Source organism: Haemaphysalis longicornis, unplaced genomic scaffold (assembly GCF_048455015.1).
Source record: "Haemaphysalis longicornis isolate Haplotype H1 unplaced genomic scaffold, Haemaphysalis longicornis Haplotype H1 scaffold_6, whole genome shotgun sequence".
Classification (NCBI taxonomy): Eukaryota; Metazoa; Arthropoda; class Arachnida; order Ixodida; family Ixodidae; genus Haemaphysalis; species Haemaphysalis longicornis.
This window is the reverse complement of record NW_027526407.1, coordinates 83,511,108-83,530,576: the sequence shown is the minus strand read 5'-3', so window position 1 is coordinate 83,530,576 and position 19,469 is coordinate 83,511,108. Positions and strand designations below refer to the sequence as shown.

Below are 19,469 nucleotides of genomic sequence, written 5' to 3'. Positions count from 1 at the left end.
AGCTCCCGCTTCGATTATTGGGCTCGCGGAGTGGACCATCGCAAGTGAAGCGGGCCGTGAAAAATGGCCAGTCTCTCTAAAGCATGAACCTCGTGGAGCGTTTTCTGCTTGCGAAAACGCGCTGCGCACGCCACAGGCGCGCTGCCGCTGCCACGTAAACACCCGCACGCTGCTAGCGGCGCGGCAACATGGCGGCGGCTTCGGCCGCGAAGTGGTGTGGGGAGCTCGAGCGACCACTTTTAAGCGCTCTCTAAAATACCGCTCAATGCACACACGAAGTTCCTTGTGTGGTAAATGAGCTTATAATGTGGGCGAAATCGTCATTATAAAACATCATCCGCGTTGCCAGTGAAAGCGTCCATGCAATACCTGCCAGGGTGGTGAGCCTAAACCCCCTCGGATGGAGCCAACCCGCCGTGACCAGGCTACGCGACTGGGCTGTCTCGAGCGCTTCAAAACCGCCGCCATGAGGCGCGCGCCTCCCCATTGGCGCAAGTCGCCAGGCTCCTCCCACTGCCGCGCGCGACGCGCGTCATTTTCTGAGCGAGGCAGAAGCTGCCGCGTGCGTGGAATCGTCGACGCGGGCATGAAAAAATCGCACGCGCAACACCAACGCGCAGGAATCGCATGCAAAAATGCTCCATGCGCATTTCTTGTGCGCATTTCCAGCTTGCCTTTTTGCCTTTTATTCGCACCAGAAAGGAGCAAAATACCTTGCAAATTATGTTTTGTGTCATTTTTTGCTATTGCGTGGATACTTAGGGGATTTAATTGCATCAAACTTCTGGCTACTTCTAGCGACTGTTTCGAAATAAGTGGGAAAAAAATCCCATTGCCCCAGGGATGCCAGGTTGGGGCTATAAATAGCCGAATATGACTACTTTTTTGTGGTTGGTGGAATTTTTATTGGCTATTTGGCTATTCTTGGGCTATTGGGTGAGCTGTCTGTGAAAGCTATTTTTAATGCATGTTCGAGCCTGCCAGCTATGGAGCGTTTTAGGTGACGCCTTGAAAAAGTCTTCCCTAGTAAGGACAAGAAGGCCATTATTCTTCAGCTGTGCCGTCCATTTTTGATCGCACGTGTGAAAAGCATCTTGAAGCCCATTCCATGGCGACCTCTACATCAATTACTGGACGATACTGGTAAATGTTTAGTGTTGAGAGTTGCTTTGGACATATCTAGCAGTTGATGTTTATTTGCTCCAAGGTGCTCCAAAACCAGAGGTCGGCAAACTCACTCATGAGTCCACTCACTCAGACTCATTTGGAATCAAACTCATGCGTGAGTTTGAGTTTGAGTGAGCGCGAGGCTAGTGTGGCATGGTGAGTTTGAGCTTGAGTGAGTTTGAGCCGAGTGATCACGACTGAGTTTGAGTCCGATTGAGTTTGAGTCCATTTTGAGTTCTGAGTAATTTTGAGTTTGAGTCCATTTTGAATTCTGAGTACATTTTGAGTTGGAGTCCATTTTGAGTTCTGAGTACAATTTGAGTTTGAGTCCATTTTGAGTTCTGAGTACATTTTGAGTGAGTCCATTTTGAGTTCTGAGTACACTTTGAGTTTGAGTCCATTTTGAGTTCTGAGTACATTTTGAGTTTGAGTCCATTTTGAGTTTGAGTCCATTTTGAGTTCTGAGTACATTTTGAGTTCTGAGTCCATTTTGAGTTCTGAGTACATTTTGAGTTTGAGCACATTTTGAGTTTGATTACATATTGAGTTTTGAGTACATTTTAGTTTCTTGTTGAATTTTTATGGCCATAAGCACTTGCTGTATACCTAATTTTCGCGGCTGGGCGCGTGAGTGATAATTGACTGGTGAGGTCATAAAAAAGGGTTGTCTTAACTTTTCCTCCTGACGGATCCACTAAGAGCGTGGGAAAGGGTGGTGGGAAAGCACACGGCGGCGCTGGCGTGCTGGTTGTTCGCCTGCTACTGTTAACGGCTTGATATACTAGGGGTCACAAAGGAAGAGGTGAGAGCCGGGGGGAAATGGGGGCGGGGGCTGTCCTTTCTACTGTTTCAAATGAATTAGCTGTATTGACTGGGCAGCGCCCCTTAAGACAGAATAATGACCACATTAGATTGGGTGAAAAGTGAAACTGATGAGGCTAAGGCGTGTAAGGTATCAAATGAAAGGTCCGGATTAACGGAATCACGCGGGGTAAATAAAAAAAATGCTTCCTGATTGTAGTCATCAGGCAGTCATAATGAGTCATAGATTGGGTTAAAATTCAAAATGACGCTGCGAGGGCATGTGGGGAATCAAATTCAAGGTCTCGATGTGGGGAATCATTCGGGACGAACATGAGATATGGATATATCATGACGTAGTCATGGTAAATCAAAGATTCGGTTAAAATTCAGGTTCATGACGCTAGTGCGTATCAAATTAAAGGTCTCGATGAGGGTAATCACGTGCTTCCTGAATATTATCATGACATAGTCAAAATGGGTCATAAATTAGGTTAAAATTCACAATGATGCCACTGGGTGTCCGGGGTATCAAATTGAAGGTACCGATAAGGAAAATCACGTGGGACAAAAATGTGGTTGGGCTATATCATGATAGTCATGGTTAGTCATTGATTGGTTTAACGTTCAAATTGATTCCGCTAGGATGTGATGGGTATCAAATCAATGGTCTTGATGAGCCGAATCACGTGGGAGAAATACAAAAATGCTTCCTGGTTATAACCATTAGATTGTCATGGCGAGTCTTATATTGGGGTAAAATTCGAAGTGACCCCGCTAGGGAGTGTAGGGTATCAAATTTACGGTCTTGAAGAGGGGAATCACGTGGTACAAATAAAAAAAAAGGCTTCGTAGTTCGAATCATGAGATGGTCATTATGAGTCATAGATGGGGTTAAATTCAAGGTGAGGCCGCTGAAGCATGTGGGGCGTCAAATTGAAGGTTCCAGTTAGGGGAATCATGTCGGACACCTAAATAATGCGTCCTGGTTACAGTCATGAGTCATGGTTAGTTTGACTGGTATGAATTCCATATGACCCTGCTAGGGTGTGTGGGGTATCAAATTAAAGGTCTCGTCGAGGGGGTCACATGGGACAAATATGAAAATGCTTTCTGGTTATAATTATGAGGATATCGCAAAAGGTATACAGCAAAAGGTACACACTCTCACTCTCACTCACACTCTCACTCACACTCTCACACTCACTCTCACACTCACTCACACACACTCACTCACACACTCACACTCTCTCACACTCACACTCTCTCTCACACACACTCACTCCCACACTCACTCCCACTCTCACTCACTCACACTCTCACTCTCACTCAGTCACACTCTCACTCACACTCTCACTCACACTCTCACACTCTCAATCTCACACTCAAACTCTCACTCTCACTCTCTGACTGTCTCAATCTCTGTGAGGCCATGTGAGTTCTGAATTCATTTTGAGTTCTCAGCCCATTTTGAGTTCTGAGTTCATTTTGAGTTTTGAGTACATTTTGAGTTTTGAGTCCATTTTGAGTTTGAGTACATTTTGAGTTTTGAGTACATTTTGAGTTTTGAGTACATTTTGAGTATTGAGTCCATTTTGGGTCCATTTTGAGTTTTGAGTCCATTTTGAGTCCATTTTGAGTTTTGAGTTCATTTTGAGTTTGAGTACATTTTGAGTTTTGAGTCCATTTTGAGTTTTAGTTCACTTTGAGTTTGAGTACATTTTGAGTTTTGAGTCCATTTTGAGTTTTGAGTTCATTTTGAGTTTGAGTACACTTTGAGTTTGAGTACACTTTGAGTTTGAGTACATTTTGAGTTTTGAGTCCAAATTGAGTTTGAGTACATTTTGAGTTTTGATTCATTTTGAGTTTTGATTACATTTTGAGTTTGAGTACATTTTGAGTTCTGAGTACATTTTGAGTTTTGAGTCCGAGTGAGTTCTGAGTTTTGAGCTCAATGTGAGTTTGAGTTTGAGTGAGCGCAGATGTGCTGCTCAGCATTGAGTCTGAGTTTGAGTGAGTGGTGATTCGAAAAAAAAAATTGTGAGTGAGTTTGAGTGAGCCGCGCCAACTTTGCCGAGGTATTCATTTAGGTGCTCCGAATTGCTCCAAAATTAATAATTTGCTGATACAAAAATTGCTCCAAATCACCGTTCATCAGTGGCACCACTGCTTTCGAAGTGACATTTTAACTTCCCATAAGCATTCGATGACTATAATGATTATGGGTAACTGACGATGAACTCATTATGCAGGTATTAAAAAGTAATACCCCTGTCACACGGGCACTTTCAATCGCGATTGAGTCGATCCGGATCGAGTTCAATCCGGATCGGGCGCATGCTACACGGCAGTTTCAATCGCGATCGAGCTCGATCCCGCTCGAACTCAATCCTGGTTTCTCAAGCGCGATCGAGGCTTCCAAGCGCGATCGAACGAAAGCGGCGATACTCTCGTCGCCACTCAGTAATGACACAGAAGGTGAAAACTTCAACTAACGCTACAAACTGTGTCAAATAACTTGACCCAAATAAGCGTGAGGTCACATTTACATAGTTACGTACTACCTACGACCCGAGAAGTTAGCAGACGCCGGCAGCAAGTACAATGTTTGCGCCATCTAGCGGACACGAGTGCAACCGGTGCAACTTTTCGATCGCGATTGAAACGGGCCGTGTAGCAGCGGCAGCGCATCGAGCGCGCTCGAAAACTCGATCGCAATTCACTTCAATTGCGATTAAAAGTGCCCGTGTGACTGGGGTATAATATACAGTAAAAGCTCATTAATTCAAACTCGGTTAATTTGAACTTACAGTTAATTCGAACTGACGCCGTGATCCCGCACAGCCCCGTACATTTCAATGGGGGAAAACTGCCGATAATTTGAACGCGTCGGTATTCAGAACGGTTGTAATTCGAACTGGGATCCCCTGGTTTCTATCGCTCCTCGCAGAAGAAGTCGGTCCGGAGTGATTACAATGTTTTGCAAATCCAAACCAAAGCAAATATACCAGAGACGCGAAACAACGAAGCAGAAAAACAACATTGTAGGGTGTGCGCTACGCTGCTGCGACAGGTTATTTCTCTTTCGCAGCGGGCACCGCGCCGCCAGTGCCAGCGCTCTGGCATATGCCATTGCAGGTTTTCTTGGACATTATTTGCGAAATCATTTGCCGCAAATGTGTAGTAGCGCCTAATTGGCGGTAACGAGTCCGGAGGTGGCTTCTTTGTGCTCTGCCCACGCAGTGTGGTCCGATGTCCATTCATTGTAGCGCCCGCCCGCTAATTCGAACTCCGCTTAAGGGGGGAGGTGGGTCTTTAGACAATTTTTTTTATTATTAGTGCCAGCTAGATGAAAGTTGGCAGTCTTAAGCAGTTTTTTACACTGATTTCAAATATGTAATTGGTTTTGACATAGCTTCATTTGTTCAAGAAATACAACACTTTGAAATTTATTTATTGAGGCATTTCTTACGGGGGTTTAGAGCAATTTCGCTTTAGCAAACTCAATGATGATTTATACGGACATAATGCCAAAGGTCTACTCTGGGGGGCTATGCTATTTTTATTAATTTTGAAGACTTTTGCAAAGCATGAAAGAGGTGAACATTTGATATCAGCAATTCGTATAAAATTGCCTCATTTTTATTAATTTCTGGAAATAGGTAAACAATGACAGAGCAATAAAAATAGCATCACCCCCTAGATCAATTCAGTACGAATACAATGGTACCAGTATTGTCATCCTAGCCCAAGAGCAACATTACAAAAAACCCCGTAAGGCAGAGCTTGGTCTTGCAAAAAAAGAAACTGAGAAAAATGCATTTGAAGTTTCAGATCACGGTAACTTTTGCTACAGCATAGCTACAACAATATAAATAGCATCATTTTGTAGCTCTATTCTTTACGCAGAAAAGCATACCAAGTATGTGACTGTAACACAAAAATAACTTTGAAAAGATTGACGTAAATTCACACGAATACCGCACAAATTGCAAAGGAAAATTAAATTTTCTACTGTTACACCTCAGAAACTGTATATCCTCATTCACCTTTTCTCTGTGTCTTTACAGAATACAGAAAGGCACAGATACCATGTGCTGTTGTTATTTTTGTGCTACCAATGAGACTAAAGCACAGCAGCCACCCAGAACTAGATTGTCCTGCAATGCATCTCAAACCTACAGCAAGGCTGTAGGTGAAATGCACTTTGGTGATCAATGCTTCAGTGATGCAAATAGCATCAGCTGCTAGACCAATTCAATACAAATGAAACTATACCAGTCTTGTTATCCTGGCTCAAGAGTAAGATAAGGAAACACCCCGCAAAGAAAAGCGTGACCTCACAAAATAAACTGCAGAGCTGCAAGTGGACTTCAATTTGGCGATGGATAACAGAGTGATAAAAACAGCATCACCTGCTAGACAATTTGGCGATGGATACCAGAGTGATAAAAACAGCATCACCTGCTAGATCTAATAAATAAATGATACCAGTCTTATCACCCTAGGTCAAAAGCCTGATAGTGAAACACTCAGGCAGAGCATGACATCGCAAAATAAGAGAGAAATGCATCTTTAGTTTCTAACTCTCGCTACAGCATGGCCCAATATAAAAAGCGCCGTGTCACTCTGTTCTTCAAGAAAAAAAAAACAAATATGCGCCCGTACCACAAAAATAATCAGGAAGGCTTTATGCAAGTAATGAAAAACTTTTGTAAACAGCGCTGGAAAACTGCACTTTTTGCTGAACTTCAAGTACGGTAGTTCCTACTTTTCACTTCCTTCAATGTCTATGCAAACTAAAGAAAAGCACAAACATATTGTGCTGCCAACTTTGTTTTTCACAAATGAGACCAAAGCACAACAGCTAACTAAATCCGGACGTTTTCACGCGGCGCTTCTCGGACCAGATTCGTACATGACAGGCGATCTCGGCACCGCCGTCTACGGCGTCTTCCATCGTGTTTCCGTACGCTTGCAGCGCGTAGTTCCTTGAGGTAAAAGTCTCCAGGCATTGCGGCACGAGACGTAAAGACGTTGTGACAGAATTGCAGTCACTAACGGCAGAGAAAGCACACCTGAATTGAAACTACTGCGGCGCCGAACGCGCGCCTGCAAAAACAAAACGAAAAAAAAAAAAATGGCGGCTCAACGGCGCCGGCCAATCAGAGACGCGGAACGGGGGGCTCGACTCGAGCGCGCCTGCTCCTGCCAATCAGCGGCTCCGAAACGACCTTCGGTAAATCGGCGGTACCGCTCGTTCTCCTCATGCGACGCCATTTTGAGTTGGCGCAAAATACGCACAAAGAAATCAGCTACAAAGCGAGCCCAAGATGGCCGCCGCCGGCAGTCTGCTTCGAGTGTGGCGCGCGCGCGAAATTCAAGCATTTTTAGCCCGTTTTTCGGCGTTTTGCGGCTCCCGCTGCGTTTTCAAAGTCGTTTTTGAGATTATTTCCGATCGAATTCAGCGGTGAAACTTTTAGAGTAGGTGCTTGAAGGTTCAAAGACTTCAAAAATGTGTTTTTCCCAAAATGCGTATTTTCGCGATTTTGGACCATTCTAAGACCCGCGTCCCCCCTTAATTTGAACAATTTCATGGTCCCCTTTGAGTTCAAATTAACGAGCGTCTTTTACTGTATTACGTTGTTTGCTCAAAAAGACCTCCGTCTTTCCAAGTTTATTACACTTGGCATGCAACATCTTCAACTAAGATGTGATGTGGCTGAAGTGAAACGCACCGAAGAGAATACCAACCTAGGAGCTTGAATTCAGGGATATGAGAGCAGTGCTTACAACTAGCGCTGAGTTGAAGGTGTACCGGAGTAATGGGTGTCCACGAAAAACGCCGATGTTTAAGCAGGTTTTGTGTCTTGCATGATTTGGCGTCATATTTTCCAGTTCTTGTGTCGCTTGTTTGTTATACAGGCTGTTACAACAATAAATAAGTTGATTTAAAGGATGTAGACCCGCCACGGTGGCTCAGTGGCGAAGGCGTTGCGCTGCTGAGCACGAGGTCGCGGGTTTGATTCCTGGCCGCCGCGGCCGCTTTTTTGATGGAGGCGAAAAGCAAGAATGCCCGTGTGTACAAGATTTCGGCGCGCGTTAAAGATCCCCAGGTGGTCAAAATTAATCCGGAGCCCTCCACTACAGTGCGCCTCATCGCCTCCGTTGCGTCGGCGTGTTTAACCCTACAATCAATCAGTCAATCAATTTAAAGGATGTAATTGACTGGCTTTAGTTGGTATTCCATTAGGTACAGTTCAGCGCAAAAAAAGACAGGGTCTATCTTTTTGTGTTGTCTTTTCTAGTCCCTGTCTTGTTTTTGTGCTGAACTGTACGTAATGGATTTAAACAATTTTCATTTTTAAACTGCTGAATGTTTACCACTGAAATTTTACAGAAAGCTATCAATTTATGGGCAATTTCGTTTAAAAATAATACAGGCTGCACCGGTGCGGTGGTTTTTAGGAATTGATTGAAGGCCAGTTTTCTCTTATGGAAGATAAGGTGGCCTGGATAATATTTTTCTTATGTGGATACACGTAAAAAATCCAAAAAGGCTTATTCTGGGTTCATATATCAAAGCATGTTTTTTTTTCTAGACTGCGAGAACAGTAAGGCAATAAAGTTGCCTGGATCTTCACAGCAAAAGTAGACCTCGAAATGTGATCTTCGTGCAAAGTCTGAGCACAGTCGTCAAGCCAGTTATTCTGCTTAAAGGAGCCATGAAGAGAAAACACAACTTTGGTTCATTCGAAAGATTGCCTCGTTACAATTATACTGACACCACGTTTAACGTGAATTTCACTCAAATAAGCTGCATATTTGGGAAAAACGGGGATGGCCATGCGACCCACTAGCTCAATTTCCCGCAACAGAACCTATGCTGTCATACATGCCAGCTCTGCGATTGGCTGAGGCCGGCAAAAGCAATCGCAAAGTAGGCAGGGCTTATAAGCGTGCCGAACGAGCTATTTGCGCTTAAATTTAGGGCACACTCTTTTTATAGCAGTAATAATTGTGGGGTAAACGGTGGAAGTTACGAAAGTGCAAGTAAACATAAAAGTACCGATTTGTGGGGCTGTTGGTACTGGGCACACTACTATGCTTGTTTTAGCTGCACAGCACTGCGGTGCTTTGGGGTTGTCTCAGACGACACTGGCCGATTGGCTTAAAGGAGTACTGACACGTAATTTTTACGTTACGTTTTTTTCGCTGCTATGCGTGCCTACCAGCCCACTAATCATAGAATGACAGATTAGACGGTCGAGCGCAGCGTAAACATTCATTTACGGCGTCATTTATTTGTGCCTGTTTCGGTTTCGACAAAAAAATGCCGAGCGGCCGCCATGACAGCATGTATCACATGGCGTCACCATTCTTGCCGTATCGCTGCCTCTCTGGAAGCGCGCGCGAGCGAGCGCACGTGCGCGCCCAGACCGGCCGAGGTCTTCGCCGTCCCCACAGGCCCTGGCAGCATGACGTCAGTCCCAAAACCATGACGTGTACACACGCCCGAGCAGCGCGGGCCAACCATAGCCAGCGCGTTGGCTTCGTCACGGGAGCCCCGACGTCGGCAGTTTGGGGCACGTAGCAGATGATGTCACGTCGGCCCGCTCTGGGCTTTCTCGTGCGGGCGAAGATTAAAATGGATCTTAAATATGTTTCGCTGAACGTTTGCTGTTGAAACTTGCTGGGAGATATCTCCTGATAAAAAAGAAGCGTTTTACATAGTTATCTCAGCTTTGAAATTTCGTGTCAGTACTCCTTTAAAGGAGCCATGAAGACAAAATACTAGTTTATTTGAAAGATTTCGTGTTTTACAGTGTCCCCAGCGCTTGCGCGGCAGCAAATGATGCCGTATTCACTGAGAAATTAATCAATTTAGGTTGAAATATTCATTCTCCCGCCAAATCGTTTGTTTTCGTGCGTCTCCAATGAAGTCATAACGGCACGTATACAAACTTCCACTGCGCCATTCAGCTCTGCAGCCTTGCTGCCGTCAAACCTCCCAGATGGCGCTAGCATACTCAGCCCTCTGCCGTTGCTTTGTATTGGAACGTATATACACCTGGCTTGTTTTTGTTACGGTAGAAAGTAATCGCTTCGTGAAACCTCGGGTATGCTTGACAAACAGGGTCACATAAGACAACGTCGCTTACGCCAATCGGCCAGCGTCGTGTAAGACAGCTCCGAAGCGCCGGACTGCTGTGCAGCTAAAGCATAGTGCGCCAAGTACCAACAGCAGTGCTCATCCGTTTTTCTGTTTACGTGTATTTTCGTTACTTTTGCTGTTTCCCGCACAATTCTTACTGCTGTAAAATGGATATTACATTTAGGCGCAAATAGCTCTTTCGGCAAGCTTATAAGCTCTGTCTAATTTGCGTTTGCTTTTGCCGGCCTCCGCCAATCGCAGAGCTGTCTGGTATGACATCGTAGGTTCTGTTGCCGGAAATGAGCTGGTGGGTCGCATGGCCATTCCCTTTTTTCCTAATTATATAGCTTATTTGAACGCAGTTTACAATGAAACTTGTGTCAGTATGATTCTAACGAGGCAATCTTTTGAATGAAACAAATTTGTGTTTTGTCTTCATGGCTCCTTTAAATTAAGCAATGGTATCTTACGTGACCATATTTGTAGAGCGAACACCATGTTTCATGAAACGATTATTTTCTACCTATACAAAAACAAGCCTGGTACAAATACGGTCAAAAACAAAGCAAAGGCAGAAAACAGCCCGCCGCGGTATGGTGGCGCTATCTAGGTTGACTAACGGTAAATGAAGCTCCGCAGCACACCAAGTTTAGCTTGATGACCTGTTTTTATGATGTCATTGCAGACATCATGAAAATTTTAACTCAAATTTATTAATTTGTTAGTGAACAAACCATCGTTTGCTTCCGGACAAGTGCTGGGGGCACTATAAAACACGAAATCTTTCGAAGGAAACAAACGTATATTTTGCCTACGTGGCCCCTATAAATAAGTTTTCAAAGATTTATTGTAACATCTTGTCTAAATGTAAACACCCTTAAAGGTCTTCCAAACAAATACCAATCTACAGTTTTTATGTTTGTCACTTTTTGGGCGGGTTGAAACAGTGCCACTAATTTGAATTTGAAGACAGAAAAAATTTACGGGAGTTCTTTTTTCTGCAGGTCCACGAGATGTTTCCAGACATGGACGCTGAGGTAGTCAAGGGAGTCCTGGAAACACACCGGGGAAACAAAGATGCCGCCGTGAATGCGCTTCTATCAATGACGGCCGACGCCAACGCCTAGACCTTCCAGCTTGCGCGTGCAGGAAGCAAAATTCTTGAGGGAGTTCGCTCTCTCGTCAAGTTTTCCTAAACTTGAGGCCATGTCTTAAAGGGACCTTTCTGTGTTTGGGGGTCCTCAAAGTGGAGGGTAAAAGCAGGAGAATGACTGAACTTTAAGTTATAACTGGCTGACTGCAAATCCCAGATCTCTAACCTGTCTACTCTAAATTAAATTCTGCGAGAGCCTGCGTTCGTAGTTGTTGTTCGTAGACCTGAGGCCATTTCTTAAGGGACCTTCTCTGTTGAAAGGTCTTTAAGAAAGAAAGAAATAAGTACAGGTGAATGTCTTTTTTTTTTTCTTTTTGGTAGTTGAGAAATGTTAATGGTACTTCCAGGGTTTCATTAAGTGTGAACTCTTGTAAGAAGCAAGTTTGAAGAGTTTAGTCTGAGTGTGTAATCCCACTGTCTTGTGTTATGTACGTTCTTGAATTTCTAGGCAATGTACAGCACTTTAAGAAACCATACCGATATTTTTGTATTCGTAAGGCACACTTTGCATTTTGTGAAACTTAAAGAGGCACTGACACAAAAATTTTGCATCTTGTTTTTTTTTTTTTTTTTTTTGCGATAAGTAGCTAGTGACCTACTTATCACCTGTAGAAACCTCATTTGCTTCAGCGTACAACGGTTGTTTAATTAGAGGCATATTCAATGTGGCAGTCGCAGTTTCGGTTTCAGCGGGTGCCGCGAAACGATGGATTTTGTGTGAACAAAGCTGGCCACGTGACCGTCGGTCGAAGGATATCACAGAGCAGAGCTGCCGTACACTGTCTAATCCGCATCGCCGGCAGTTTCTGCGAATGCCCGTACGTACTGATTACTGATCTCGTGAGCCGCTTAATTAAAAAGCGACCGTGGACGTGACACAGGCGCTGCGAGTGCAAATGCTACCGCGGCTAAAGAACGACGCGCGACGCTCGACACAGTTGGTGGCAAGACGCGCGCTGGGAGCAGCCGGCTGGTCTGCCTACAGGTCCGCCTACAGATGTGTTCGGCTTAGCACTGCGGCGGATATTCTGTTGCCGCTCTCGTAAGCGGTGCAGATGAATATTTTTAATGCAACCCGCCATCGCATCATGAACTCCTTTCTCATATGAGCTGCCATGGTTGCGACTTGGGTACAATTTCGTGCAGCGGTAACAAGCTATCACTCGAGTTACCTGCGCCTGCCTGCGCCATTTCGCGGCCGTGGCCGCCGCCTGCACAGCAGCCGTGCGGCTCGCTCAGTGGTCTTTTCGTGTCTCCGGCGCGTTTTCGCGTCCAATGTAAATAAAAAGTATTAAAAACAGTGCCTGGAATCGCTGTAGAACTTTGGTCGCGGCCAGCTGCTCGATGAGCCGACGAAATCGCGGCGCCTCCGCCGCAAACGGTCGGGTCGTTCGTTCTCGAGAGCAGAAGCTCCGCCCCCCGATTGGAGCGGTGAGCTGGCGAAAAACGCCGGCAGTGCGGAAGCGGCAAACACAAACTCGTGACGTGTTTGGATGTTGTTTATTTACAAAATATCCACGGGATGTCGATTGCGTGAGGTCCTTTGCTGGCTGCTCGGTTGCGTTTCGAACACTTTAAAATTGATTTTAAATATGTTCTAGGCTGTATTCGCCGCTCATATTTTGCAGATGATGTACAGTCTACGCCCGTTACAACGGACCCTCTGAATCCGGAAAAAAACGTCCGCTGTAGCCGAAGTATGCAGTATCCGACGGGGGGGCTATGAGCTCTAAGTACTTTGACCGATATTGCATGCATAGTATATACACTTTGTTCTTTCTACATGCCTGCAGCACCTCTGCACAGTGTTCGGGCGAGGGCAAAGAATCGAGTAAACACCGTTTCCAAAACTTAGCACCGGCACTTCGAAAAGGCCTAGCGCATGTGGTCAAGCGTGTAAAGACGCAAGATAAGCTGAGCAAATAACGCAAGAATATAACTAGGCGCAATTATAAACCAGCTATAAAACATCAGTCGTGCCCATCAGCATTAGCTGGGCTCTTTTAAATCCCCTCACGACGAGGCAGGTTTTCCCGAAACCGTTCGTCAAACAAATCGGATCGCTGCCTGACGTTCCCTCAAGGCAGATTCCACATTTTTAGCGATTTTATTCTGGTCATTGAAACAGATGTAATGAAATAATCTGATGACGGTCAGCTGTAAAATCGAAAGTTAGACCAGTTGGACTGCGCACGGTTACCGGCAGATTGCACACAATGGATGGGGAACAACCCCTACTTGAGGCATTTCTTACCTTTTTCACCGAACGGAACGGGAACGATGCATGTGTGGGAATAATAAAAGCCGAACTTCACTGAACCCGAGTTTTTTATTACATAAAAAAACTGACGAGGGCAGACTCGCCTCCGAGTGCACCACTTCGAGTATTCGATTGCCCTGTTTTCAATCTCACCGGAGTCGCGTTTATCGGCAGCGGCCTTGTTCTTGATGGTACAGCGGACACTGTGCTTAGAAAGGCCTGTACTTCTGGCGATGTCAGCCTGTTTTTCCTCGTGTTCAACAGCGTTAGTTACGCTTAATTTATCCGACAGTGAAATCAGCTACCCTGCCGCTCATGCCGCTGGTCGCACAAAAAAAAAGCCACTGGCTTGGCTTGGCTGCGCCAACGACCCGGCTGCCAGCAATGTTGCTAGACATAATAGTTTTCTTGCCAAAATAAACGAAAAAGCACACCGGGCGCCGGCCCCGCGGAAGTCCGCTATAAACGTTCAGTCGAAACAATTTTCGCCTAAAATTTAGTCTGTTGTAGCCGATAGTCTGCTCTAGCCGGGTCCGTTGTGAGCGGAGTGGACTCCATTTAAAATGCATGGGTACCAGACAAACCAACAGAAATGGTCTGTTGTAACCGAAAGTCCGTTGTTGCCGGATCCGCTGTAACGAGCGTAGACTGTATATGTGTTCCCACCAATCTATCTCCGAAGTTATCTCGCCGTCAAAATTTTGTGTCAGTACCCCTTTAACAGGCAAGATTGTTTGAACGGTCGAGCACTTTGTTAGCGGAGAGAAGTATATTGCTTTTTCAACTTTACTCTAACCTGTTGCCACGTGAAGCCTTTATGGGCTTAAAATTTTTAAGTCAAAGTTGCTAAATTTTGTGTGCTTGAATTTGTTCATATCACTTGTCTGATAGCTTGCAAGTCAAGAAGAGGTTTGCATTGAGAGCTTTTCTTTTTACTTTTCCGGTGTTATCGGCGAAAATCTTGTTTGTACAATTTGACCTGTTTTGTAAATTTGTTAGAATTTCACAGTTGGGAATTCAATAAAACACTCCCAATGTTAAAAGAATAAATTCGTGTGGGGGTTTTATTAGGTGTGACCGTATTGCACTGAAGTTTGTCACTTAGACTTTTGTATATTACATTTTGTCCAAGATTTTGTTTGACTTCATTAAGTAACCGTCTTGTTTTTTTATTTGAGAAAAGTTTCTTTTCATTTTTTTTTCCTAAAGTAAGTTCGTTGTTCTTATTTGTCACCAAATTGCGCAGTTTAACCCACATTGTTCATTTCCTGACTACAATGTAGCAGAAGTCTGAAAATCGGCTAGAAAAACTTCAATCATGGTGTGCATGCTTCGTACTTTACGTTAAATAATCAGACAATTATTACGATGCCCTGTCCCATTAAATACCAAGGCAATGCGTCTTTAGCCTTTAAAAAGACAGAAAACCTGCATGCATTATTATTGTTATTTATCAAGCTTTATTACGATGCATAGTAATTGATTGAACACAGCAGATGTCGTGCCAGGAGGCAGAAGGGAGCAGTATGATGTAGCTTTTACGATTTTTATTTTGTGGCACCAGACAATTTGCAGGCAAAAAAAATATTAGGTGTGTGTTTTGGTGTGGGGGAGTTTACAGATGTTGTGCTTTATGCATCATTCAGCTGAAGACATAGCGTTTTTGTGGACATGTGTCTGCGTTTCAGAAAAAAAAAAAGTTCCCTTAAACTATGCTGCTAGAGGAATGTGCTAGGCCTGTTGCTGACATTAGGCTCATTTTCATTCTATTCTTTTGTTAAGTTTGGGTTCGATCACTTGAGTGTGAGGCGTTTAATTGGAACTACCGAAATGCGAACATTTTTATGCATAACCTTCGGCATTGCACTTTTGCAAGGGTCAAATGATTGCTTGGGTGTGCTGGTAGCTAGAAGATTGAGTGCTGCGCTTTTTTTTTTTTTCATGGCTTGTTTTTTTGCAATTGCTGGCAGACTTCTTGGACCAGGCAAGGACTTGGAAATAGTCTGCGTAATTAACAGCCTGCAAATTTCGCTCGAACAAGCACAAATGTTATAATTAGACAGTCCACCTAAAACAGTGCAGAGTTTGTAAGCCTGAGAACGCTATCGGCAGTCGTAGCTGTAATCTCTGAGATCACTTGAATGGGTCTGAGGGTACTGCTGGACTGATACAAGTCGTGTGATGTTTGTTTGCAAAGCTTTGCAGTGCTGGTGAATATGTGTTCCTGTGCAGTTCCGTTTTTGGTGTTAAGGGTAGGCTCTTTAAATATATGGCTGATTAGCTGAGCATTTCTTCGACCTAATCGCTTTTTGTAATTAAGGGGGCGGTATTTTGAATTTTCATCCATTCAAATGTCGCGTCTTTCATGTTTGCACTTTTTTGCATCTATCGACAACTAGAATGCGACACTGAAGAAGCTTGAAACTATAAAGAAAAGACAAAATTTGTTTCTTGCTAAGCTACGAATGGACAGTTTGGCTGGGCAAAAGACAGAACATCCTTTTCAGTGTGGTTGGCTTTAACTCGAACTCGTGTGAGATCGTCAGTAACGCGAATGCACTGGTTATGATTTAGTGCTGAGTGTTCAAACTAGGGGTGTGCGAATGCCAAACAGTAACTTTCGAATCAAATCCGGAAAAAAAAGCCAAATATCGAATCGAATATCAATTTTTTTTACAGGCCTCAATTTTTCATAGGTTTTTGTGTAAAAACAGAAGCTACTTCGCAAGTTTAGGAGACATGACGTTCTTTTTCAACCCAGAGAATGCACTTTTCAACTCGCATTGGCAGTACTCCAGGAATCTGGAGCGGACATGATGCGCAATTGTAGGCAACGACTAGAAAGTGCCTCGTAACTCAGAAGCGAGCACTGTACTGGCAAAAACACGGCACTACAATGGGGCACTTCTTTGGAAGCACACGGGCAGCGTGAAACGTGAATAATACGTTGCAGAAGGAAAGCTCGCACTACAGTCACCGTGGGCAACCCTGCACTATCTACTGTGGTCTAGAAAACAAGTAAACACGCAGAATTGGTACACCAACTGCATTAAAAATGGCCAGAACCGCTTTTGATTTTAAATTAACGGAAGCGCTGTGAAAATTGCGGCGGTCTTCATGGAAGCTGCCCTAACGTAAACGTCCGGTTGCAGAATTGAAAATGGCGGCCAGAGTCTCAGATTACTCCGTGCAGCGGGATAAAATTTACGGCCTCCGCGAGGCTTGCTCATCAAGAGCGCGATTTGAAAGAAACTTGCCGAGCAGATGGTGTAGCAGCAATGCGCTAGCGTGCGCCGTCACCACCTGCTTTTGCAGAGCTGGGCAAGTTTGGGAAATCCATTCGACTATTCTAAAAATCGAATAGTGGATATATGATTTGCGAATCGAATTATTTGCAGAGGTACTATTCGATTCGTATTCAAATATTCGAGTGTTCGCACACCCCTACATCAAATGCATCACACGCGCCACAGGAAAACCATGGCACAATCGCGGCAAGTATGCAGTGGAAGGAGTTGTGTGAGTTGTTGAAATCTGTCATGCTCACAGCAAAAGTGGTACGCTATTTTGTCCCTTCTGATGGTTCTAGCGCATGGTGTGCTTGCTCTCTTTTAACTATCGTGCAAACCCTACCCTGAAAATACAGGGTGACTTGGAAGTGGATGCTTTTGAAGTGTGTTAGCTACAGAACACAGGACAAGGCTTGGGTAGTTCTTGGTTGTAGGACATTGGTCTAATTGGCAGAGGGAATATAGCTGCAGCGAAGAAAAATTACTGAAATCAACTCCCTAGAGCACGTATTCAGTTGAGGATACGTTGAAACTTGGAAACAAAAAGCTGAACATTGCTTTTGCAGTAGCTTATTGGTGGATTTGCAAAATAGCTGCTTTGGGTTTCACTACCGAGTTTTGTTTTGTATCTTTTTCATGCACCAATTGCTCTGTATACATATTTCCTTGTGTCAAGCTCATTTGAACGAGTTAGCTTGCAAGTGGAGTCAGCTTTGGTGCATATTGTAAAGGCTTCATTTGACGCTGTGATGTGGCTTGTATTTGCTGCTGTGTAGGCTTGTATCTTAACGGCGGGGACATGGACATTTTGCTGGACAACTTGCAGGGGTGATTGGGCGATAGCTTTTCCAGACCACGGCATTTTGCATGGGTGGTGTTGAGCTCGATGGGCTTTTGCTGGTGGAAAACCCGCCCTCTCCTACTGGGGTGCGAACTTCTCAAAAAATGAAGAAAGCTCACAGTAATGCGCAAGACTTGGAAGGTAGCAAAGCTGAACCCAACCTTCACGTCCATCATGAAGGTTTAAGTCCACGATTGCACCCGATTTGCTTCTTCTTCGCTGCTGCAACGACCTTTACTCCATCATTGTTGCCATAAGTGTGAGCTTCTTTCATTTTTTTGGAAGTCATAATTATTGGATGTCGCCTTGTCTTTCTCATTCCGTGCAAGTGCTGCCATGATTGCGGCGAACGCTGGAGTTTTTTTGGCCAATCTTAGCCCATCTCCTTAAGTGGGCATGCATGGCTTGACAAACGTGCACCGGGGACGCTGGGCAGTTGCCACGAGGCACGCACACACGAGCACGCTCACCTTTTCGTTGTTTTTTTTAACTGCCGGGCAGTCGCCGCAATCTTGGCCAATCTCCCTAAGTGGGTATGCCTGGCTTGACAAACGTGCACCAGGGAGGTTGGGCGACCGTCGTGAGTGGTCATCCCATACGTGCACGCGCTTGGCAATTTCTTGGTATTTTTGGCTGTGGACACAAAAAATTACGATTCCTTAACAGCTTCGCTGTAAAAATGACGTCTGACTCAACTCAGTTGTTGCTGGGTATTTGGCTCCGTGTAGCGCAGCAGACCGTGCTCGAGTTCAGGACAGCTGCCAGTCTTCACCCTATCGCCCCCTGTGTAGAGGATTGTGTAATCAACTTTTGTTACCATTATCTCCACACCGCAGCAAGAATTCAGTTGAAATAAGCCTGACATTGAAACAGGTAGAACCAGGAAGTCTGGTCGATTCTAGTGAACTGCCAAGTTAACCGTGGACGAGATGATGAAAGTTGATCAATTAAGGGTTTGTGTGGGGTGTGTGTGGCGTTGCCGACTGGTTGGTGTTGGATGAACGAGCTGTTGTTAAATGTTGGGTGCTGTGGTGAGCCATGAAGCGCATTTGGGTTCTTGTACAGTAGCCATATCACACAGCCCCGTGGCGGAAACTTGGTGCGACGGTTTGGTCGGCATTTGAGAAAAGTCGGCTATGTGTGTGGCATTCCAGTGTGGGTCGTGTGTACACGTATGCGTGCACTTTGTCTCCTGTCTCAAGACTGTGCATGGCTGGTCCCCTAAATCCTGCACAAGTTGTGCCCCCCGTGGCATTGTGATATAATAAAGCTGTTTCTTGCGCATAGGACAGTGTCAGCTGTTGCTGATTCGGTGTGCATTGATGCAGTGCACGCACTGGACTCTATGCACACACTGGACATTACACTTTTTCTAATGTCATTGCTGTGTGCCATTATGTGTTGCCTTAACAAGCAATAACGAGCTGGTACAAGAACCTGTGTACTTGAGGCCTTCTGATCCCCACCACCTTTTTCATTCCGAGTAGTCAAAAACATTGTGTGCAGCAAAAATTTGGGCTCCTTATGCTACTACACTATAGCCCTCTTACAGCAAACCTGGTTTTAGTGAAATCCCGGCTATAACGAACAGATCTTTGTTTCCCATGACTATTTGTATACATAGATTTTATGCACAGATATAGCGAAAACCGGCTAGAAACGAACTGATTTCCGTTTCCCGATGTGTTCGTTATAAGTGGGCTGGACTGTACCACTTGAAAGGGGTGCAAGCGCAAAGCTGATGGGGCCTTTCATCACAGTAGGTTCCTCTTGGATCTCAGATATCCTATTTGCACCGAGTT

The 19,469-nt window shown here is 44.7% G+C and overlaps 1 protein-coding gene across 2 annotated transcripts in view; it reads left to right on the top strand.

Moving 5' to 3' along the window:
- Positions 1–18,951, top strand: part of LOC144143593 (toll-interacting protein-like) — a 43,493-nt gene extending 24,542 nt beyond the window's left edge. For both annotated transcript variants that reach the window (XM_077675411.1, XM_077675410.1), the window contains exon 8: positions 11,128–18,951. In XM_077675411.1, the coding sequence (XP_077531537.1) occupies positions 11,128–11,250 (123 nt within the window). In that variant the 3' untranslated portion in view covers positions 11,251–18,951. The remainder of the gene's footprint in view (positions 1–11,127) is intronic.
- The last annotated feature ends 518 nt before the right edge of the window (positions 18,952–19,469 follow it).